The sequence below is a fragment of the Alternaria atra genome (assembly GCF_907166805.1).
Source record: "Alternaria atra isolate CS162 genome assembly, contig: 21, whole genome shotgun sequence".
Classification (NCBI taxonomy): Eukaryota; Fungi; Ascomycota; class Dothideomycetes; order Pleosporales; family Pleosporaceae; genus Alternaria; species Alternaria atra.
The window spans coordinates 5,926,481-5,949,983 of record NW_025091319.1 but is presented as its reverse complement, the minus strand read 5'-3'; the positions used below and the strand labels follow the sequence as shown (position 1 = coordinate 5,949,983).

The 23,503-nt window shown below is 51.6% G+C and overlaps 8 protein-coding genes across 8 annotated transcripts; 3 read left to right on the top strand and 5 right to left on the bottom strand.

The window, feature by feature from the left end:
• Window positions 1-1,211: 1,211 nt before the first annotated feature.
• On the top strand, window positions 1,212-3,012 carry ALTATR162_LOCUS2407 (uncharacterized protein; the record flags this gene model as incomplete). Its single annotated transcript, XM_043310011.1, has 5 exons — window positions 1,212-1,527; window positions 1,589-2,144; window positions 2,195-2,557; window positions 2,611-2,813; window positions 2,861-3,012. 5 exons carry the CDS (start codon window positions 1,212-1,214, stop codon window positions 3,010-3,012), a joined length of 1,590 nt encoding a protein of 529 aa, XP_043165946.1.
• Window positions 3,013-3,946: 934 nt separating this feature from the next.
• On the top strand, window positions 3,947-5,119 carry ALTATR162_LOCUS2406 (uncharacterized protein; the record flags this gene model as incomplete). Its single annotated transcript, XM_043310010.1, has 1 exon — window positions 3,947-5,119. One exon carries the CDS (start codon window positions 3,947-3,949, stop codon window positions 5,117-5,119), a length of 1,173 nt encoding a protein of 390 aa, XP_043165945.1.
• Window positions 5,120-5,794: 675 nt separating this feature from the next.
• ALTATR162_LOCUS2405 (uncharacterized protein) lies at window positions 5,795-6,883 on the bottom strand (the record flags this gene model as incomplete). Its single annotated transcript, XM_043310009.1, has 3 exons — window positions 5,795-6,195; window positions 6,245-6,648; window positions 6,696-6,883. 3 exons carry the CDS (start codon window positions 6,881-6,883, stop codon window positions 5,795-5,797), a joined length of 993 nt encoding a protein of 330 aa, XP_043165944.1.
• Window positions 6,884-9,154: 2,271 nt separating this feature from the next.
• Window positions 9,155-10,612, top strand: ALTATR162_LOCUS2404 (uncharacterized protein; the record flags this gene model as incomplete). Its single annotated transcript, XM_043310008.1, has 2 exons — window positions 9,155-9,281; window positions 9,339-10,612. The coding sequence occupies 2 exons, from the start codon at window positions 9,155-9,157 to the stop codon at window positions 10,610-10,612; spliced, it is 1,401 nt and encodes a 466-aa protein (XP_043165943.1).
• Window positions 10,613-10,686: 74 nt separating this feature from the next.
• ALTATR162_LOCUS2403 (uncharacterized protein) lies at window positions 10,687-12,236 on the bottom strand (the record flags this gene model as incomplete). Its single annotated transcript, XM_043310007.1, has 4 exons — window positions 10,687-10,781; window positions 10,830-11,953; window positions 12,006-12,031; window positions 12,087-12,236. 4 exons carry the CDS (start codon window positions 12,234-12,236, stop codon window positions 10,687-10,689), a joined length of 1,395 nt encoding a protein of 464 aa, XP_043165942.1.
• Window positions 12,237-12,954: 718 nt separating this feature from the next.
• On the bottom strand, window positions 12,955-13,941 carry ALTATR162_LOCUS2402 (uncharacterized protein; the record flags this gene model as incomplete). Its single annotated transcript, XM_043310006.1, has 4 exons — window positions 12,955-13,017; window positions 13,089-13,506; window positions 13,559-13,665; window positions 13,726-13,941. The coding sequence occupies 4 exons, from the start codon at window positions 13,939-13,941 to the stop codon at window positions 12,955-12,957; spliced, it is 804 nt and encodes a 267-aa protein (XP_043165941.1).
• A 714-nt stretch (window positions 13,942-14,655) lies between these two features.
• Window positions 14,656-19,453, bottom strand: ALTATR162_LOCUS2401 (uncharacterized protein; the record flags this gene model as incomplete). The annotated part of the gene is made up of 6 exons (XM_043310005.1): window positions 14,656-15,623; window positions 15,673-15,746; window positions 15,796-15,832; window positions 18,394-18,892; window positions 18,945-19,077; window positions 19,299-19,453. The coding sequence occupies 6 exons, from the start codon at window positions 19,451-19,453 to the stop codon at window positions 14,656-14,658; spliced, it is 1,866 nt and encodes a 621-aa protein (XP_043165940.1).
• A 549-nt stretch (window positions 19,454-20,002) lies between these two features.
• On the bottom strand, window positions 20,003-21,334 carry ALTATR162_LOCUS2400 (uncharacterized protein; the record flags this gene model as incomplete). The annotated part of the gene is made up of 3 exons (XM_043310004.1): window positions 20,003-20,585; window positions 20,635-21,188; window positions 21,254-21,334. The coding sequence occupies 3 exons, from the start codon at window positions 21,332-21,334 to the stop codon at window positions 20,003-20,005; spliced, it is 1,218 nt and encodes a 405-aa protein (XP_043165939.1).
• Window positions 21,335-23,503: the final 2,169 nt, after the last annotated feature.

The window sequence follows — 23,503 nt, the reverse complement described above, 5'->3', positions numbered from 1 at the left end:
CGAATTTAGGATTACAAGATATCTTGGATGCATCACAGCGTTCTTGGTGTTTATCTGGAGATACGTCAATATACCAGAAAACTGGTCTTACGTTGGAAACTGGTGGAGTATTGGCGGAATGATTGTTACGCTTTTGCCAGAGACAGTGTATCCCTTCTTCTACGTTTGGGCGCATCGGAAAGAGAGGGAAAATGGAGAGAGGAAGAAAATGATTGACGGTGAAAAAACTAAAGCTAGCAGTGACACCAGAGGGTGAAAGAATGCGCGTCGCATCAAGCACCCACCCTAGAGGTATCTGCAGCGATTTATGTTAACAGGGTAATAAGACATAAGATCATGCATACCTCTACCTAAGAGCATGTAGTACAACCTATAAAGATAAGCTTCTTTGCAGGCGTTAGATGCGACACAAATTCCTTCATCCCTTGGTGACGACAGAGAGCATGCCAGACGCGAAAATCGTACTTATGGATATCTGCATGTCAGCCATTACCCACATCCATCGTGGTCATCTCCGTAACTGCAATACTGGTATGATGGCCGATTAATTGTGCGATACCGTCAACCGTGCTCGGTATGGAGCATTGTTCTTGCATCGCCCTGATGAAAGGAACAAAACAACACCGGAAATTCGGCATCTTCAGTCAGGCTGCGGAATGATTTTGCAACAGTGCGCGAAACCCAAGACGGTCGATCGGCTCGCAAGAATTTCAGCCACGCGTACAGTTGTCACAGAACATATGCGAAGACGACGATAATTGGTTATTGTTGGCTTTGGAAGTAATAATGAATCGGCGCCATACTCCTCTCGTTGGAAGGCTGCGAGCTGATGGACCAATGCGCAGAGCAATGCACAAGTTGTTGCGCTGAAAACAAGATCGTCGGCAAGCATCCCGCAGTGCCATCAAACAAGCTTCCCAGCCGCGCGATCTAGGCCGTAGATGGCGTCTTTCAATGGATCGCAGCCACGACATTGAGCGCTCAGGTATCTGTGCTATTTGACATGACGCTCATGTGATGCACACTAGCCGCATTGTTGATCTTCAGCCACACCAATGGTTCCATTGCGTCGCAAAAGGGAATTCACTAGCACCTGCCGCGATACATCATCGGCCCTAGTCTGCCCAAACTTCTGTTTACAGCTTCGTCTTCCCCTTTCCCGTCATCTTCGTATCCTTTGTTTATCAACGAAGTCATCAATTATCGTCACAATGGCGCAACGAGGTGAAGCCGCCGATTACTACACTGGGGGTGCGCCGCCCCAGCAACCGCAAGACGCATACAAGGGTCAGCCGTATGGACAACAACCACCTCAGTACGGCCAGAACTATGCGCCGCCTCAAGGGCCACCGCCGATGCAGCAGCCGGAAGGTTATCAACAGAATGGCTACGGCGACAACAAACAAAGCTTTGAACAGACTTTCAAGCTCGACAAACCCAAGTACAACGACTTGTGGGCGGGACTGCTCTTTATTGCAGTGTTTCTCGGCTATGTCGCAGTCAGCGCGATTTCGATTCGGGGCTATTGTAAGTACTCAACTTCCTAGGACAAGAAACCAATAAATTGCAAAACTGACGCAGCATGCAGCGCGAACCAATAGCGGAGGCATCTACGGCGGCGACACGAACAACTTCGCCCTCAATTCAAACACCATCATCCTCTTCGCATTCGTCCTTGGCTTAGCCACCGTTTTCAGCTATGCATACATGTGGGCTGCGCGCAAGTTCACCAAGCAATTCATCTGGATTACTGGCATACTAAACATCGTCTTCGGTTTTGTTACGGCAATCTACATGCTGTCAAGGAGGTACTGGTCAGGAGGCATAGTTTTCCTGCTTTTCAGCGTTTTCTACGTCTTCTGCTTCATCAGCTGGATTCCCAGGATTCCATTCAGCGTGCTTATGCTGCAGACTGCCATCGACGTGTCAAAGAAGTACGGACACACCTACATCGTATCTTTGGTAGGAGGATTGCTTGCCGCTGCTTTGGGCGCATGGTACTCTGTCACTTTGGTGTCGATCTATGTCCAGTATACACCCAATGGCGCGAATTCGAATTGCAGAAACGGTGTCGGTGATTGTGGAAATGGCAAAGTCATTGGCTTGCTCGTTTTCGTTACCTTCGCCATGTACTGGATCTCGGAGTAAGTACCAGCAGTTATAATCGGGCGTATTCATCCACTAACAGGTACAGGTGGCTCAAGAACACTATCCACACAACCATCTCTGGGGTATACGGCTCTTGGTACTTCAACCCCAACTCTATGCCGAAGGGTGCAACTCGTGGAGCTTTCAAGCGATCGGTTACCTACAGCTTCGGCAGCATCAGTCTCGGAAGCTTGCTTGTGGCCATTATCCAATTCCTGCGCCAGATCTGCTCGGCTGCTCAGCGCAATGCGGCCAGTGACGGCAATATGGTCGGCGCAATCCTCTTCTGCATCTTGGGTTGCCTAATTGGCATCTTGAACTGGGCCGTCGAATTCTTGAACAGATACGCGTTCAGCTATATTGCGCTCTACGGAAAGAGCTATGTCGCTGCTGCGAAGGATACCTGGAAGTAAGTGCAGAAAGTTCTCGTGAATCTGGAGACATTAAAGCTAACTCTGGTAGGATGATCAAGGATCGTGGTATTGATGCGCTCGTCAATGAATGTCTGATCGGCCCGGTGCTTTCCATGGGAGCCACTTTCATCGCCTATGCTTGCGCGCTTCTGGCCTACCTCTACCTTATTTTCACTTCGCCTGCCTACAACTCGGATGGCGCCTACACCCCAGTTGTAGTAGCGTTCTCCTTCCTGATTGGTCTTCAAATTTGTAAGTCGCCTGAAGACGTTTGCGAAGCTCGTACTAAACCGTTTCAGGCAACATCTTCACCACGCCCTTGAGCAGCGGTATCGATACAATCTTCGTTGCGATGGCGTGGGATCCGGAGGTACTTATGCGCGAGCACCCAGATCTCTACCACCGCATGATAGCCGTGTACCCGCACGTCCAACAAGCTATCCACGCATAAACTGGGGCTGCGGAAACTATACCCTTGCTCGAACTATCGGAACTTAATAAAATCTTTATAATCACGAGATACCCACTTGGACGCGATCGCGATCTTTTGCGGCACAGTTTTTCACGATTCTCGTTACACGGCGGGGCTGCCCTGATGGACAACGCAGGATGGTCGGGCTTGGCGCAACTAAAGGCGGGAGAACGAAGCGACGTCTCCACAAGGCCACTGTCCACGCTATGACGTACGACATTTATAGTCCCATCCACACCACAGAAAGCGCGATCGAGGCGGAGCATAATGTTGGGAGTTGCAAGATCTGGAGCCGCTTCCACGGCCGAGAAGGCTCCGCATCGCGAGACTCGGTCAGGTAAGACGTTGGGCATCACCACCACTGAGGTATTAATATATTGTTTTCAACTTCATGTTGCTGGATTACTATATCAGCCTTCAAGCGACACGTCAATCACATACCCACGCCATTGGGATTGCTTTTGCACGGTGTCGCGGTTCGTGCCTGCCTCGATTGGATCCTAGCGGCCAATCGGAGTGTCCACATCAACGTCACCGCACCTTGCGGGGACTCTTGCAGCCATTTCACTCGCGCTGGGCGCCCTCAACATAAACACCACTTGTTCCCCCTCTCTCACCCACGGCCTACTGCACCTCGAGACTCACCTGCACACCGCCCACATAGAGAACCTTCTGGCCAAGTAAGTCCTGTCCAATTGCATACGTTACCCGCAAATCCCACGAGCACCTGCTACCTACATGTACCCCGCCAAACGCGCCTTCTTGTTCCACCATCAACACAACAAAAACCCCTCTTCCTCACCCAACCCTCTAACTTCTTACACCTCACTTCAACCCCAAACCACCCAAGTAACACTCAACCTCTAGTTAAACATACCCGAACCTCCCACATATCCCCTACCAAACCCACATCATGCCCTACGAGAAGAAGGCAGTACACTTCGGCGGTGGTAACATCGGCCGTGGCTTCGTCGCCGAGTTCCTTCACAACTCTGGTTACGAGGTCGTATTCGTCGATGTCATGGACAGCATCATCGAGTCCCTCCAGAAGACCTCCACATACACTGTCACCGAGATTGGTGATGACGGCGAGCGCAAGTTCACCATCGACCACTACCGCGCTATCAATTCCAAGCACGAGATGGACAAGGTCGTCGAGGAGATTGCCACCGCCGACGTCGTCACCTGCGCTGTCGGCCCCAACATTCTCAAGTTTGTCGCTGAGCCCGTTGCCAAGGCCATTGAGGCCCGCAAGCTCGACTATCCCATCGCCGTCATCGCCTGTGAGAACGCCATCAACGCTACAACTACATGGAAAGGCTTCATTGAGGGCAAGCTGAGTGAAGAGACCAAGAAGAACATCGACAGCAAGGCTCGCTTTGCCAACTCAGCTATCGACCGCATTGTCCCACAGCAGCCTCCCAACGCTGGCCTGGACGTTGTCATCGAGAAATTCCACGAGTGGTGTGTTGAGCAGAAGCCATTCGAGAACGGCGGCAAGAAGCCGGATGTCAAGGGCATTCACTACGTCGACGACCTCGAGCCTTACATCGAGCGCAAGCTCTTCACCGTCAACACCTCCCACGCCACTGCCGCCTACTACGGACACCAGAACAAGGTTGAATTCATCCACGAGGTTCTCCAAAACAAGAAGCTCCACGATATCGTCCGTGACGCTGTCAAGGAGACTGCCCACCTGATTGTCACCAAGCACGGCGTCAAGACAGAGGAGCAAGATGAATACGTCGAGGAGATCATCAAGCGTATCTCCAACCCCGTCCTCAAGGACAATGTCGAGCGTGTCGGCCGCGCTCCTCTCCGGAAACTCTCTCGCAAGGAACGCTTCATCGGCCCCGCCGCTCAGCTGGCTGAGAAAGGTGAGAAGGTCGACGCTCTCCTCGGCGCAGTCGAGCAGGCCTACCGCTTCCAGAACGTCGAGGGCGACGAAGAGTCTGCGGAGCTGGCCAAGATCCTCAAGGAAAACTCCGCTGAGGACGTCGTCACCAAGGTCAACGGCATCGAGAAGGGACAGCCCCTCTTCGACAAGCTTGTCGCCATCGTCAAGAAGGTCCAGGAAAGCAGCTGAATATCCGGCGGTAAACTCTGAGTAGTAGTCGTTGCGGCTTGATGAAGATGGAGTAGTCAAGCATATGGAACTTAGTGTGGTAATTTTTCTGCGGGGATGATCAAGAGTGCCCTGAGCGATGGCTTCATGTGGCGAACCTTTTATGACATTGACTGGGATCAGTGTCCTGTATAATGACAACGAGACATGATTCATGAATATACCCTCTCAGTTAATTCATTTTCTTAGACGTTCTCTCATCGAGCTCTTTTGTCTTTGCCTTGTCAATGTTTGCGTGAAAGTTCTTTCTTGAAGTCGTAGTGCATGTTGTTATAGCTGACATTGCTGCAGAGCTTCATCTCATTCAAACGTACCGTCCACATTTGCCTCAATGTATGTGTCAAATTTGTGGGGGTAGTTGCGCTGTCCGTTGCGAGAGTCTACATACAAACCAAGTCTAGTCACAAGAAGCAGCAAATCATAAACGATGATGGTATCGTATTGGGTACGCATGTGGCCAGGTAGATCATGGTTCACCTAAGAATCTCCACATTCTGACTTATTTGACAGTACTACGAAGATATCTTACACGAACAAGGCAAATAGTCGTGAGAATGTGAGCAAAGCACCAGACGCCCGAAAACGAATGCGATATCATCAATGGTCCAGCCCTCTCTGCTCGACTATAGTCTACGTTCAGGTAACAATGCAATATTGATATCCAGCCCAGAGGTTAGAGCAATCATCCTTCAACTTCGAGTTGAGTTGACGCAACTTGGTGAAAGCGATCGGCACAGACTCACAGTTACTGCCCTTCTTAGGGACATAGTGTTTGGTACAGTCATCGGCAGCACCGGTGATGCTGGTGTCCCAGATACCACTATCGCTACCTTGATTATCGCCGTGTTCTTTTGGAGCTGGTCGTTTGTTGTCGGTCTGATGTTGATCGAGGTCGATTTTCTGGTCGTCGTCGTTCTCGTAGGACTCGCGGCCCTCGGTCTTGGTAAGTCCAGCGATAGCATTGTTGTCGCAACTGCTCTCCCCGAAAGGCTTGATTAGACGGTTTCGCAATGTCAGAAGCGTAGCATGCTGTAGCGCTGTGACCCAGGTTTGGATTTGTGACTTGAGAGCCAGAGTTGTAGCGACGAGCCGCTTTGTAGTACTTGCTGTCGTCCGTGGTGGTACTGAAGGCGTCGAGCGACTCCTTCAGACTCGTTCTCAACCCTTGTCCTGCAGTGCCTTCGTGAATCATGTCGCGGATCTTGCTAGTGGGGCATGGCGATACAGGACCTTGGGCGAGAGAATGGCAGGACGCAGTACCTGCGCCCTGCATAAGACCTGGGTTGTGTGCGTCGGATTGAGAGGTTGGAGCACGAACGCAGCCCTTAGACTCTTGCATCATCACGGCGAGGATGAGCTCTGTCGGGACGCCGGAAGTCTCGGACTCTGTCTTGATGCTATCCCTGATAGCCTGCGTCCCAGCGTCGCTGTTGTTGTCGCCCCAGCCGTCATGTTTGCATGAAACCTTGATGAAGTCCTGATTGGCCTCCCTACTAAGATCAGTATACGATACGCCATCTCCTTGATGAAAACATACCAGGCATCGTCGAACGACATCCACTCGGTCTGCTTTGGCCATCCTGCGCTCATCGATCCATCCCCGCCAAATGTGACGTAAGCAGCTCGCGGCGCTAGGGTGGTAGATGTTGCGACATGGAAGTGAAGAGGAACCGCATGGCCAAGAGCGATGAAGCTGCTGGCAGTGAGAATGGAAGTTGGCAACATAGCTACCGTACGGCGGATGGGGGGCCTCTAGTCACAAAGGAATTATGGTATTAGAGCTGACAGAGTGTCTAAATAGCGTTGAGGCGATACCTGCGCGCTGCTGTAGGCCTCGAGCAGTGTTCAGGCGCGGTCTAGTGTGGATTGAACGATATCTCAATCTTCAAAACCTACTTCGGCGCGCTACAGTACTATAGTCGAGAAATTATCCGCTCAATGCGATTGCTGGAGAATGCCGTCGAGCGACAGTATCTGAAGGTATAGAAAGAGCGTAATAACTGAAGAACAGAGAATCGAGAAGGGATAGCATAAAAACTTAGTCGAGTGAGAGTGGCACAGCGTAAGAAAAGCAGTAGAACGAGCGCCGCAAAGTCACTAACAGTTATTGATAACGATGACGAGCTCTTCGCCTGGAATCATCTGCGTTCTTTCAGGATTCCGTGGAAATTTTAGCCTTACGAGGTGAACGTCGCAAACGCCGCCCCTAACACCCCTGCTTGTTGTACCGGAGCCTGTTCCTGGAGGTTTCTGAATGGGGCGATATTACGCAATAATGCTACATATAGCTTTCACTTGTCCCCAGATGGCTTGAGGCCCGGAAATCCTAGATGAGGTAGTTCTTTCCTACGTGCGATGGTGTGGCGGAGCCTATCGTGAATAGCTGCAGGACGTGGTGACGCGAACCGCAATCGCCAATTCGAGGTATTTCTTCGTCGTGTCAATTGTTACAGAGTAGTCTCGCTGTGACTTGATAGAGAGGATCTGAAGATACAATTGACACATCTAGTGAAAGGACGGAAGCCGAATGTTACAGAATGGAACATGCAGCCCTGGGGGCAGGCTTATGACATATTCTGTTACAACAACTCATGTATGTTTGGCAAGCAGAGATCCTGTTGTGGTTCGTGAGGCATCTGCAAATAGAGTGACGAGTGACATACCACGGGGCACGCAAACCAGATGAAACGCGCTATCGATCAAGCCATCATCACCTCCCAACGAGCGCGTCCTTCATCTCAGGATATTCTCTCCATAGATTGACCAGCGGCAGAAACATATTCTTTTGCACCTCTTTTCCTTCTTGCTCAGCCTTTGCCTGCTCTCCAGCCCAAGTCCACATCTGTGTCCACGGAACCCAACTCCACGCGGCACATTTGTGCGGTTCCATCGGCTGCCGAGTTCATCAGCTCTTCAGCAATTTTACTGTCGTTGATCTCAGGACAACGAAGAACTTACCATAGGCGTCCTGTTCTCGCCAATAATAGTACAAGTGACGAAAATCGTCACGTAGTGCTTCCCCTCTCCAAAAACATCATTCGTAGCTGTCAGAAATTTGATATGGCCAACCTCAAGCCCCGTTTCCTCCAGTACCTCCCTTGCAGCTGTTTCAGCGAACGATTCACCGTATTCGAGATGGCCTCCGGGGCATTGAAGGGTCCCTGCGCCATGGGAGCCTGCACGCTCACCCATAACGATGTTGCCCGCGTTATCATGGATGATGACACCCACGCCAATCTTAGGACGTTCCGCCTCTGTCATACTGGGAGCAATTGACGAGCGCTTGATGTTTGGTAGGTTTTGATCGGAAAGATGGATCGTTGGAGTCGTGATCTTCTATGCTGATTGAGGCAACGAGTGTGAGTCTTCCTAACGGTCGCTACGCGCTAGCGCCCAGCGCGGTTTAGTTGGGGTGTCAGATCTCCTGCTATACTCTCACAACTGCATCTTCCTCAACTCATCGCAACACACTATCCTCGCATTTCGTGTCGTGACTCTGAAGACATAGTACCTTTCATCAGTTGCTTCAAGTTATGTCTCAGTGGCGTAGGTTGAGTAGCGCGTATAATACGAGAATACGCACGAAAAGAGACGTTCGCGGACATAAATTAATCAGCCGACAGCGAATACCCTCATTGGCGGCATTTAGTCCGGGCAAACACGATCCCTTTAATCTACGGACAGCTAGTCAGAAGATCAACTGTCTAAACCCGGCGAGCGGGATTGACAGCTACTTTCTAGGAGACGTCTGTGGAGTGATGTTACAAGTCATGCGTTCATGGCTTCAACACACGCTAATGTTTCGAAACAAATGAATTGACATATCGCGCATGGAGACGCTGCTCCGAACTTTCCGGGTTAGAGTGGATATGGCTGGAGATTGAGATTGAGGATCAGCGTTCAGTGTAGAGAGGGTGGAGTATCGTAGTATATAATGTGTGCTTCTCATCATGTCATCTGGGTATCTACTGGCGAGCTCTCCAAACCGGTGATACAATGTTCACTTCTACATATGCCCTGGCGGCACTCTTCGGCTTTGCAGCTTCCCAAACTGTGACCTACCAGGCCGAGGACGCAGTCCTGTCTGGAACAACAGTAGGTACCTCGGTAGCCGGTTACACAGGTAAACATCTCCCATGTACCCTCTCAAATTCCACTATAGACTCCTAACATAATTCAGGCTCCGGATATGTAGAAGGCTTCTCCGACGCAACGGACAAAGTTACGTTTGCCATTCCTTCCAACACCACTGGCCTGTACGATCTCGGCCTCATTTACAATGGTCCCAACGGCGACAAGCAAACCTACATTGTACTCAACGGCGGTTCCGGGTCGCAAGTCAGCCTGCCAGCCACTAAAGAATGGACAACCGTATCAGCAGGACAAGTCCTGTTTGAGGAAAACGCCAACAACACAATCGAAATCCAGAGTAACTGGGGTTACTACTTCATCGACGCCATAACGCTTTCTCCCTCCGCAGAGCGAGGCCCACACAACATCACAGCCGTCCCCATCAACGCGAATGCAAACGCCGACGCAAAAGCCCTGATGAGCTACCTGGGTAGCATCTACGGCAAGAACATCCTATCAGGCCAATACGACCAGGCCTCGCTAGACTGGGTGACAACCAACGTGGGCAAGACGCCCGCCATCCTCGGCGTAGACATGATGGATTACACCGAAGGCCGCATCGCCAAGGGTGCCTCGTCCAACGAAACCACCAACGCGCTTGCATTCGCAGAGAAAGGCGGCATGGTCACCGTTGTCTGGCATTGGAATGCACCAGCCGGTCTTTACGACACTGAAGCCCAACCCTGGTACCGCGGCTTCTACACCGAAGCTACCGACTTCAACATCGCGGACGCACTAGCCGATACCACAAACGCAAACTACACGGCACTCATCAAGGACATCGACACCATCGCCGTACAGCTGAAGAAGCTGCAAGACGCCGGTGTACCCGTCCTCTGGCGCCCGCTACACGAAGCAGAGGGCAAGTGGTTCTGGTGGGGCGCCCAAGGTCCCGAAGCATGCAAGAAGCTCTACCACATCCTCTACGAACGCCTGACTGTTCACCACTCTCTCAACAACCTGGTCTGGGTCTGGAACTCGGTGAATCCGGATTGGTACCCCGGATCTGATGTTGTGGATATCGTATCTGCGGATACGTACTCCAAGGGTGACCACGGGCCGATTTCTGCTACCTACAACGACCTTATCAAGCTTACGGATGATACCAAGATGATTGCTGCGGCGGAGATTGGTAGCTTGATGGAGCCGGAGCAGTTGCAGGCTTACCAGGCGGATTGGGTCTTCTTTGCTGTATGGAGTGGCGAGTATGTTACTGGTGGAGAGTGGAATAGCTTGGACTTGATGAAGAGGATCTACGGAGATGAGTATGTTTTGACGCTGGATGAGATTCAGGGGTGGAAAAGTGGGAATATAACAGCTTGAGATGGAGATGGCTCAAGTAGGTAGAATCATTTTATCCTTCAAGTAAACATCCACTAAGTGGAGAAATGCCCCTCCTACTGCCCAGATATGATTAGCTGAGTGACATCATCAATTTCCTTGACCGTTGGCGTCAGATTCTCATGCCCATCCTTAGTAACGAGAACGTTATCTGTGAAACGTTAGCATACCCTCGACTTCCCTCATTATCTTAACGTACCTTCAATTCTCACACCACCCACACTCCAGTACTTCTCCAACACACCCTCATCGATATACTTCTTCTTCTCCTCATCCTTGAGATACGGCTCGATAATGAACTTGCAGAAGTAGATACCAGGCTCAACGGTAATGACGCTGTGTTCAGGCAAGGTTCCCCTCTTCCTCAGATACCTGAACATGATATCCTTGTCCGCATAGTTGGGATCGCCGCCAGAGTCGTGAGTATCCATTCCAAGGTAGTGACCTAGACCATGAGGGAAGAACGCCACACTAATCCTCTTGTTAAAAAGCTCCTCTGCGTCACCCTTCAGGATACCCAGATCCAGGAGTCCCTTAATGGCGATTTTGTGAGCCAGCTCGTGGACATGGTCCCACACAACTCCGGCCTTGAGCGCGTTGATACACTGGTGTTGCATATCCAGAACAATCTTGTAGATAGCAAGGGATTCGGTTGTGAATTTACCCTTTACAGGGAATGTGCGTGTAATATCTGAAGCGTAGCAGTCGACCTCACATCCAGCATCCAGTAACAGAAGATTCTGGTCTGAGATTGGTGCAGCGTTGTTGACATAGTGCAGTGTTGCGGCGTGTTCACCAGCCGCAACAATGGAGTGGTAGGCTTGGTTCTTCGCGTTGCGTTCAACACATGCTTTCAGGAACACAGCTTCGAGCTCGCACTCGTTCTGCGCTTTCGACGCAGCCTTCATAACAGCTTCGTGAGCTGCTGTTGAGATGACGTTTGCTTTGCGGATGAGGGCGATTTCATAATCCGTTTTGGTGACGCGGCAGTATTCGATGGCGGTCTTGAGTTGCTTAAACTCCTTCTCCTTGTACGAAATGAAAGTAACATGATCTGAGACCTGCTCGGGAATGGCGTAGATGGTCGATTGAGCGGATTCAGATTGGCTGGCCAAATGGGAGTTGACGTCCTTGGTGGTTAGACATTCGTCAATATCGTACTTTGCTTTGGCTTCTTCAGGGCTCATGGGCAGACCGGACCAAATGACCTCATCAGGCTCTACAGGAGGGATGAAGAGTGTGAGTTTCTCAGTGGCAATCTCATAGACTAGGTATGAGTCTGGGAGTTCGCATCCACTGAGATAGAAAAAGTACCGTCTCTGACTGGAATCAAAAAATTAGCCCTTTGCTCCTCTTCAACCGCTGTACTGCTTACCGGAATGGCGCCTCGCCATCGTTGTCCTAGACGAATATATCAGTCTCCGCTACGACTTTGAGCATTACCATGGACACATACCTCGTTCAATTTCAATTTCTGCGCCTCTAGATAAATAGTCCCGTTCTTATCGCCACCCTTCTCAATGATCCATTCTGCGACCTTCTTCGCATGTGCCTTGGCCGGGTACTTGCCCTTTAGCACATCTTCATAGTTTTCGGCAATCGCCATCTTGTGCACGTTGGTCCAGCTGCCGCTCTCTGCAGATAAGGTATAAAAGCAAGGTGTTGCGATAGCTGAGTGTCTTGGTGGTGATGGTTGACGTGCACGTAAAGTGTGTCGTAGTGAACGGCTGATTTGAGGTAGTAAGGCACGCATGGGGGAGCTTCGAGGAGCTTTGCTGTTGTTAGGCGCGACGATAGCCACAGGCCGGGAAGGTGGGGTGGTGGGGTGAGCTCGCACGCGTTTGACGGGTAGCCGCGGTCTACGTGTCGCGATATATTAAAAAGGAAGGTGCGTCTATTCTTTCCGACTGTCTTAAGATTTACGTCGCAAATCTTCGCCCTATGCATGCAGACGTCGGTTTGTTATTTTTCGTAATGCTACATGATCATGTCTAGATTCTTAGCCCGCAACAAGTCGTTCAACGCCAGTAAGCACGCCCGAGCTCCAGACGCCAGTCCGCTATGCCATCATTATCCAGCGCGAACCTAATTTACGCTCCGTATAGATCAAAAATACCCCAAGACTCCCAATTGTTCATACGAGCGACGAGCTGTCAGATGCAATCCATGTTTTCAAATCCCTATCCCATCATCTTTCGTATAATATATAGACGGCCACGCCATGCGCCAACGCGTATGATTAGTCGAAGACAGTATAGGATAGTCGCTCATTTTCGTCCGTCAAGATGGGTGGTCGATCGATTATGCTTTTCGAAAAAGGAACACTAGTCCTGCCAGCGTCTGAGGTACTTGGCCATATCGTCGGTAGCGTGAGGAGCCGCAGCAACCTAAACAATAATCAGTACAGCCTCCACATAGCAAGAAAACGGCGCATTTCTGCGCCCACCAAGTAACGTACCGTGTTCTCCATGCTCTTGACGGAGAATGTTTGACTCTGCGTAAGCGTAGTCTGTACGCTCGGTATAGGCAGCTTCGTCTTCGCAATCTTGACGCTGCTTGTAGGGTACAGCGGCTTTGTGTTCTTGGCGGTGATCTTTGTAGGCGGTACAGGCTGCATGGGCGCATAACGCGTAGGGCCCGTCTGCATTGTGTATTCCATACCGTAATCGCCAGCAGCAGGATCTACCGCAGCGGGGTCTGTCCCATCGGTCGTCGTGTCTTCGGCCGCTGGCCCGGCGGTAGTGGTGATGTCTGTAGCGGCTTTCTTGACAGTGGGGTTGAGGATGTTCTTGCCCGTGAAGCCGGAGAACTGGAAGCGGTCGGAATAGGTGACGAGCTGACCGCCAGTCTTTCCAACTGCGATCATCTTTATGAAGCTGTGACAGTCGGGTTAGCTTCCTGCTGAGCTAGGTTGAGTATGAGACATACTAGGCATTGGCAGTCTTCAGGTCTTCAGACATGCCCGCTTCGATCCTACCCGAAGCTGTGTTGCCCGCTGTAAATGCACCGCTTGGTGTGATGGTACCCACTACGAACTATTTCCCGATGTTAGCATCTTCCAACACGTCGCAACCAGTGGCTTTGTGGCAACCTACTTGCTCAGAGCCTTGATTGCCTCCCACAATCAGCTGCAGCTGATAAGTCGTCAGATCCGTAAGCTTGGGTCCTGTGCCACCCTCTTCCCATTTCACCGTGACGGCCGTGCCAGCCGTAAGTTTGTCGCCTGCTGCCGGTGATGTGAACTTGACGCCAGCATTTACGAATGGAGAGAGGGCGGCGAGGAGCGCCAAGGGAAGCAGTATCCGTGTCATTCTGAGGGATTGTGATAGTAGCGAATGGCGTTTGGGCAGCGGTGTGGCCTAAGAAAGCGAGCGTGGAGGGGTGGGTCGTGGCTGCTGTCCGGTAACAGAACGAGGGGCACGATACACGCAATCTACGCGTATCTTCAATGCGATAAAGCGATGCGTCGAGTCGAGGCAACAGTGGAGACGGGTGTTGTGCGGTGATTGTTAGTGTCGAGTGAAGGATGCAGTCTGGAATCAATCAAGCAACATGCGGCGCGCCAGGGGACGATCGTCGTTGCCGCGCACGCTAATCTGCGATTGGCAGGGATCACCACTCCATTGCGACGCCTCAACACCATGACAAGAAAACATACATCCTTCGAGTCAATAACCTATAAATCTACATGCTGTATTCCTGTATACATCGTTGCTATGACAGTTCAAACAGCGTAAACGGACGGCAAATGATTTGATCAACTCGCCTATTGTCCACTTGGGGCCGGTACCTGAATCCTCAACATCGGGTCTCCACAATCAACCGCCAAAAGTGGGCTCGCTGCAGCTTTTGTTTGCACGTCGAAAAATTTGAGTTTCTTCCAGTACACACCTCTTGGTGTCTATAGTACAGAAGCTTCCCTGGCTGTCATGGCCGTGTTTTGCTACCCAAACGCCATTGTTATGCTAAATGGGGATATCCTAAAATCCAATCATAAGGAAATGCTTGCCCTTTTATCGTTCATATCAAACAGCTTGCGCGTTCCGAATTTTTGGGCTGCCCAGCTTCAAGTTGAAAGAAGTCGGTAATCTGCATGTCATGGTCGCTGCTTGCCCCGCCCTTTGCAGTTGGAGTGTCAACTCTTTTAGCTTTTCTGGTGTGAAGATCTGTACGTCGAATGATAGCAAAAACTCTACGCATAGCTCCAGTCGGCTAAGTGATGCCTCATCAACGCCTCCCACTGCAGCAAAGCGTTTTTGAGGCCACCGGTGGTCTTCTAGTGCCTTCATCGCAACGAGAGCACACGCTAGGATGAGCCGGTGCATAGTGCGGTATGTGAGAGGAACACTCCTATCGATGACGCATAATCGCAGCATGTACGACCCAGCAGCCAGCCAAACAGCAGTAGATAGTGGACAAAACCTCTGGATTCGGTTCATGTACTCCTCGACACCGACTTTAGGCACCGTCTTGGAAAAAAACTTTCGAGCCATGTTGGCTCGTTGCACGGACTCGGGCTGCGCTCCGGCGCCAATGTCGTGTATAGTGACGGGCTCATCGTGACCCGCTTCTGGTGGAGCTAGTTCGGTAGGTTGATGATTCTCCTTCTCGGCGGGTATAGGCGTCGCTGGCCGGGATGCTGTCCGTCGGTGCGATCGTATGAGATGGTTTTCCCTTCCGCCAGGCGTTCCAGGCCGCGAAAGTGGCGGTGTTGCTGGTACGTCGCCAGCTGCGTTGGCTATGGCAACTATGGAGCGTGCGATCAACTTCATGGCGGTTTCCCGTGACATGGTTAGAACATCGAGATCGTTGTCGTTGGCTGGTGGTGATGGTGCGTCCTGGAGGCTGAGGCTGTTGAAATGTGGTAGTACACCTGCATCGCCCGCCGGGTTGGGTGCTGAAGGAGGATCCATGGTCTGTTGGTTTTGAATGACCGGTGCAAGTACGAGTCGCCTCGGATGCACGGTCTTGTATGGAGGGGCCGAGTGACACACTTGGATCATTTGGACTTGTGGATATGTTGCCGAAGTCTACCGATATACGTTGCAGGTGGAAAGTATATCGAAGAAGAGTTGGAAGGATTGATGTGGGATGTAGTATGTAGTATGTAGGATGTCTGCAATTGATCAACACCAAGCCCAGCGTAGTACTCAACGTTAGCTTACATTTTGGATGTGAGGATCAGCGTAGTTAGCGTGACGACTAGGGAGGCTCGTATTGGTATTGGACGGTTGGCGATGGGAGTGTTGTTGTTGTTGTTGTTGTTGGGTAGCAGGGCGATAGCAAGCGGTCGTCAGGAGATATTGAATGCCGGTAGTGCTGGTAGACGGAATTATTTGGAGACACGATAATCGATAGCCTCGGGGCGAGGCGTTCAGTTTGTAAGGTCAAGTGACGCTAGAAGGATTGCGTCTTGACTTATTCAAGCTGGTCGGAACTGTAATGCAAGCGCCGTTCCGAAGCTCGCTGCCGTGTTGTATAAACGGTGGCCATGGAAGAGTAGCGGGTCGTGGCTGGATGAACCCTGAGGAGGCGCGGTGAGGCCCGCCGAGTGCGTTGGCGGGTCACGATGTGAGGGTACGTGGAGCGCTGGAGAGCGTCGACTCACGATGCGAGGCCCGAGAGCGGGTCTCGTGAGTGCAGAAAAGGGCTAGATGGCTGGCCCACCGGGCCGTGACAGTGCAGGCAAAAGACGCGCAGCTATTTCCCTAAACAGGCTGCATCTCTGGAGGCGACGAGAGGAAGAAAGAGCAACGGTGGATACAGGTAGTCGTGATTGGCGGTTAATTGGCTGTTAAGTAAGAAGCAGCGGGATGAGGACATGCATAGGTTTGCGCAGTTCCGGAGTGGGTTCCGAATGAGCGCACGAGCTGGTAGAGTTTGGGCACAATACTGCGGGGCACCTGTGCAGTTCTGCAGGGTCCGCCACGCCTTAGAAGAAGCGACGAAGCACGCTGCAGCTGCCTACTGGACTGTCATGTGAGAGTAATTGCGGAGATGAAGAGGAATCTCGGAGAAATGAAGTGCCTGGCCAGACTCGGGTCTATAATCATCGCCTGCTTGAACCGCGGCTACCTCCCTTTTGTGCCCTGCCTCACCATTACTTTCAGACCTCACTTCTGCCATCGTGATCATGTCTCGCAAATCGTGGCTACAAAACACCTCCAGCCAATGCACGGCTAACGCAAGCCCGTCGCATTTGGGCTACCATCTGTAGATCAAGCACCACTACGCATGCATCGCGGGACCGGGTCGCTGTATCACAAAGTCTACGATCGCACAACTTGCAGCCAATCGACCCACTCCTAAATCATCAACATGTGCACAGCAATGCACCTCCACGTGTTCACGCAGTCTTGACCGACCCTCTCACTCTCGGGTGGCGTGTTCGACTCGTCGATAGCCGGACCGCGATCTCACCAAAGGATAGGTGACAGATGTCAGAGGGTTATTGTCCGCAGCCATCGCCAATAGTTCATGAGATCGACGCCGTGCTATTAATTACCGGGCTATGGGAGCTTTGCAAGGTCCCGAATCAGACATCCATGAGCATTTGTACTCTAGCGTGATTAACTACCTTTAGCCCTTTGATCCGCTTGACAATCGATACACCTGAACGACGGCGTCTTTAGCTTCACCTACCGCTCAACTGGCTCAACGACCAGAGACTAGTAAACTCTTCAGGTTCACAGCGTCTTTTTCCCTTTATTCTTTCTTGCCCGTTGTCCAACGCCCAAGTACCATGCCCCTCCACATCCCGCAGCGGGACATACCCCTCCTTCTCCCGTACTTGGCAGCTACCTATCCAAGCAACAATGACTCTACACTTCTGCAAAGGTCACTGGGCATGTAGCACCGTCGTCCCAACAAATGTGTAGCTCTGTAGCGCAGCTCTGTGTTCGCGCTACGTGACCACCCGTCCCTGCAGCAAGCTACCCGTCAACGTCACCATGCATCCAGTAGCGTCTTCTTCAGCAAGGGTTGATGCAAGTAATCGTAACTCTTGACACCTATTTCAGTCAAGTACTCGCATGGATTGTTCGCCATGTCTCAGAAGCCATGTAGGGGGATGTGATGATATGCATGTACAACCTACCGTGCTTTGAGCGCTTGCTCGGATCTCGATGTCTAGCATATACGAAGTCTGGGGTACGTACCACTACGCTCTGACGGAACGACCTCCATGATACAACCACTGGTCTCAACAATGCCCTGCCTATGGCACGGCGCCATCAACGGATTGTGCAAGCTACTGATCGAACATGGGAAATCGATAAGCTTATTGTCTATTTTGCATACGCCTTGCTTTCCTGCTATGCGAACGCCTATAGCGGCCACTGTACATGGTGTTGCGTCCGAAGTATATATGGTCTGAGCCAGCGCTACCCTTAACCTGCGTGCTGAGTAGGACCTTCGACATGTCGGGATATAATGATTGCTGCTTGGTGCTCGACGATAGATGTGACTGACGACTACGAGATTTGATATAACAAAGGAAACCGGTGTGAACAGGAGATATATCCTACAGGCCTGGAAGCAGTGTCTCGCCGAGGCCGGGCGCGCCACGCAACTGGACATTTGCCAAATGACTGAGCTTTGGACTGAGCTGCGATGGATATCAGAAAAGTCCTCAACATGGAAAGCAACAGAACCTTTGCAGGACGATAAAACAAATCAAGCACGATGCAAAATCACATCTCGCATCTATACCTGACTCACTCTCGCCCTCTTCCTGGTGCTTCCGGGAACCACGCTCGGCCCACTTCGACTCGGCCCATCATCACCACCACGCTTCTTCTCCTGCTGGTCCAGGACAAGTTGTAGAACATCATACGAAAATTGGGGGAATTCGAGACACATGGCTCTGAACTCTGGCTCCGCGTCGTGGCGCAGGCTGTAGCTGCGTGTAGCCCAGAAAGCAGCTACCGGCTTGCGGATTGTTGCGTCCTCGGGGTTGGACTCCTTGTATACGTAGCGTGCGTATGCGAGCTCGCCCTTTGCCGTTGAGGCTGTGCGATGGATCTTGGAGTGTGCGAGGGATTTCAACTCCGGGAGTTGGAGACGGTCGGCTAGCGTGTAGATGCGTGCGTGGACGAGGAGACCCAAGCCCTCGTTATCGGTCGAGGGCTGACGCGGGTCCTTCTCGAGTGGCGCGTCGCGTGCGCCTGACGTCCTCTTAGGGAAGTATTCGCCTGTGTACAGGTATTCGACTACTGAGCCCATAGCGTCGATATCGCAATCTGTGTATACGATCTGGCGAGGCTGAAGATTGTCAGTAAGCGACTTGTGGCTGGGTAAAGACATGGTAGCGTACCCCTCCTGGCGCAAACTTGTCAACCTGTTTGGCGAACTCTGGTGACTTCACAAGGACTGCTTCATGTGCTGAGTATGTGGTTCGGTCGTCTCCAGATCCAACGACGACCTCGACAATAGGACTCTTCACGAGACTGGTCGCATGTTAGCTGCACATCCATCTTGCGTGTCGCCAGCCTTCAAGAATGAAAACTACAAGATGGCTGGAGGCGATGCGCGCAACGGCTGCCTCAGCTTTGCGGAACAGTGGCATCCTCTTCTTAAACCTCCACCATATATACAAACATGACTTACTCGGCGAAGAGAACCAGCTTAGGCGTCTCAGCTCCAAGACATGTATGCGAACATGACTTACTCAGCAAAGAGGACCAACTTGGGCGTTTCAGGCTCAATCTCAGGCAGGAGTGTTGTCTCCTCGCCTGCGCCAGCTCCAGCGTCATCCGCGCCCGCCATCCCCATGTCTTCGATAGGTGTGCCCGCAATCGGGGTATGTTCCTCGAGATCTGCCATTACGATTATGTTTCTATGTATGCGATAACGAAGGGAAGTGTGCGAAAGCGAGTGAAACTATAAAGCTCAAAGGTAGCTATCCAGAATGCCAATGTCAGCTGCCGTAAGTAGAGTGAATCATGAAAAGCAGAAATAGTGAAGATTTGGTAACGCTCTGTCCAAATCGCGTCTGATCACACGTGTATTGACTTACAAAGTGCTGAGTGGTGGTTGGAGACGGCGGGTACGTCGGGAGAGCTCGGAGGCGTCGAAAGCTGGGGGAGCTTTCACTCACGCTAACGCAGGAACAGGTCTTGGCGGGCGTCAGCCGGCATACGCTGGAAGGTGTCAGCAATAACTGGTAGTATAGTAGAGATGATCTGAATTCGGATCTAAAATATGTACATATAACATCGCTACGTGCTTGATATCCAATTACGACATGTAAAACTTGCAGGTGCTCTAACCAACGCCGCCTATAATGCTATGCTCCATAAATGCGACGAGATTGAAGTGGACAATATTCTTAACCGGAGCCAAGGGCCAACGGAAAGTAGTCGGGTCATCAGACTAAAGACGACCACCCTTCTCGTGGAAGCGATCGCCAGTCGTGGGAACGGGTTTGTCCGCCCGGATAACATAAAGTAGAAGATCCTCAAGCGGGATGAAGACGTAAAAGATCTTGTTGCAAAGGAACGAGAAGAAGACGAAGCAGGTAGCTACCAATGCGTCCATGAAGTAATGGTTGGCTGTAGCGACGATGACGGTCAAGATGAAGGAGGGGTATCCGATTCCAAGAACCAGGTAGAAGATCTTCCAAAATGCGTTCTTGCGTACTTCGCCCTGTTCCAAGGTGCGGCGGAAGAGGCCGGAGTGGTAGATCATGGTCATTCCAATGCAGAATGAGTAGCCAAAGTGCATCGACGGCATGGCTGCGAGTTGATTGACGAACTTGCCGCTCATCCATACACTTTGTGCGTCGTCGTGGCGGACGGTGTCGAGGAAGCCGTATTCGGTAGGTAGGAGTCGTGGTGGCATGCATGGGTATACGACGAAGGTCATGAAAGCGCAGAAGTTGGTCAGTGTAAGGGTTCGGCGGGCGATGGCAAAGGTATCAAAGGACGGTGCGACGTAGTAGTACCAGCAGATGAATCTTTGACATGTTAGTGGACATTTCACCCAGTCCGCAACGGCAAACTTACCCAACAGTTCCAGGAATGTGAATCAGCGCATAGCACTTGTTCAGCACTGTGAGCGCATCTTGATGGCCATGCATGAACCACTGTTGTACATCCACCTCCCGGACAGGGAACAGGAATCTCAAAAAGCCATATTCTTCCGCTTCCAGTACTGCAATTCCATGTTCCTGTGCTACATCCCAGATTCCACGCCCAGCAAAGAGTTTAGCCGATGCGATCGCGGTCATGCGGTAGAATGCATAGTTGATGACCCAATAGAACATCTCAATCAAGAACGGAAAACGCTGCAGTATGCGACTGTGTACATGGTGTCGGAAACGCGATGTGTTGGGTGTTGTGACCTTCCAGCAAAAGATGCTTCGAACCTTGGGTGCGTTGGGGTTCTTGGTCGCGCTAATCTCGTCGAAATCGCTGTCGCTATCAGATTGGAGAAGGCGGTCTGTAGATTCGTTCGGTGTGTTGTCAAGATAACCGGTCCGCTGTGATGATCGGCCGAAGATCTTAAAGTCTCGTTTTCGTGTTATGAACATGGCGAAGAAAAGGATACTGGCGACCATCTGCTCGCATAACCCTGTCAGTATGCCGTGCTTTGAGAAATTCTGGGGTGGCTAAGGTTACGTACAACTGGTTCGCACCATCCTGGCAGCTTCCAAGCTGGTTTGCTGTTCCATTGGCCGTTGTCTGGCAAGGTGGAGTTTGCCATGTTGTGTCGCGTGCGATCAAGTTGGGAACCGTGTTGCTCAAGGAAGTTGCCAACTGCTGCTCGAAGTGGTCCAACAGTAGTTGCAGTCGTCGGCTGTATTTTGTTCCGGATACGCGCGGAGCCTGATCGTCGGGCTCGAGGGTATGTCGACAACACAGGTAAAGGAGTGACAGGAAACAAAAGAGGGGAAAGGGTTCAAGACCAAAAGTGGAGAGTGGAGGAGTGACCGCTTGCTTCACTCGATGCTTACCGGACCTATGATGGTGCTTGCCCAGAAGCTCGCGTTGAAGCCCGGGTTCCGGCAAAGGAGGTCAGACGTCTTGATCAAAGCGTGCGTACTGCGTATCAAAGTCCCACTTTTTCAACTTTAGCGGCTTGGACCTGCGCAGCGGCGCGCAAGCCGCTGAGGCACAGGCTTCTACCCATCGTCTTTCTCTCTGGCCTGTCTCCATTTGATGCTGGTGCCTCCACCATCATCGCGTCCATCTTTCATCGTGTCGCGTGCTCCTCTTTTGGTGCCCACGCGACCATCGCGGATGCTCGCTGGCGCCACTGCATGGCAGCATCGGTAGAATTGCCCAGGCTTGGGGTAAGCGCAAAGCATTATGACGTCAATTGCTCATTTCATCGGGGCGCAGTTGAGCCGTACACCGTACTCGAAAGAAAGGAAGTAAGCATCAAAGAAGTGCTCGCCTAAATATTGCCTAACCTGGTTGGCTGCCCCCTTGGATCTTATGACATGCGATTTCAACAAGCCCATCCATATACTATAGCTACTACTGTACTCGGTGCCTCAACACTGCCACTCTCCTCCCTTGGCAGCTCAGCGGATTAAGGCGCATAGGGCTGTCCGATGTTGTGAGGATGCCGTCGCTGTAATCGAGTTCGGATTCGGATCATCCCTTTTCCCTTCGGGCACCGACCCACTGAGCGGCCGCCTCGGAGCCCCTGAGCGCGAGGAAACTTCAGCGAACATCTCGACAACGACGGGCAGCTCTCAAGCTATTAGCTTGATCTTATTAGACGGGGCCACCATCGAAGCGGATTTGCTTGGCATGCAAAGGCGGTAAGGTGCGCCAATAATAAGCATCGTCTAAATTTGCCGGTCAATCTCCCTACCGAGGCCTCGACTGCCACGTTTCAGCCCTGGCATTTTTGTACGGGACCCTAGGAAAATATACGAGAAACACAACAACACATCATCTGGACGCATGTGTTCACCGCATCCGGCATCTCAACTTTTCGCAAGGATACCTTACGACATGAACCAAGAATCGGATCGCGTGCAGCCGTCTGCAAAGATTCGATGTGATGGCCTAATTAGGGAAATTATGATCTCTACTTTCCCAACATCCAAGTTGGCAAGCGAGCTTAGGGCTGATGAAGGCTTCAAGGCCCTGGCAGAGCCTTGTTTGTGTAGAGGTTCACAAACAGGTCAGTCATCTTCCTGGGTTCCATCATTCCTTAAGGATGCGTCGAGCAATGTTTCTGGAGATAATACTGCCATCGTTATCCAGCTTGTCGCCTCCAGTCTGGCTTCTCCTAGTCTGGTGCATCGCCGGAGGTTGCTGAAAAACGTTTTCGTGCTTGCATCATCGGGGCTCTGATTCTCTTGGACGCTTCAGCCCATCGTACGATTCCTCCCTCTACAAGGAAAACGAATGTTTATCAACTCACAATTCACTTCCCGACTCGGATAATGTGGCACCCGGAGACCTAGTGTGTCGTGAAACCAAGCGACCTCCGACTGCAAATTCTGCAAACACACACTCAGATGCGTGAACGTCCAAACAGCTCCCTGATCATTTTGACATCATATCGGGCCTCCGATGGTTGTTGTGGTCTAGGCCTGAGGCTCGTGGCTGCCATTATACCCGGGCACTTTCCTGTATTGGGCCGCTGAAACTTTGCCCGCATCACATCCCTAACACGCATATGTGCGTTCCCGCCGGTGAAGCGAACATCAACACTGCAATACTCCTGCAGCCTGACTTGCTACATACTCTCCGACGGTTCCTGTCAGGCCAAGACTTTGACGAGCGGATCCAGGCCTCACTGCTTCTTCCTCGTCTTCTGTGAATCTGATTGGTCTCTTGCATCTTGCGTCTCATCGTGTACATGGGTTTGGCCCGGTAACGTCTACGCCAAGCACTGTCAATGCTTTCTAGA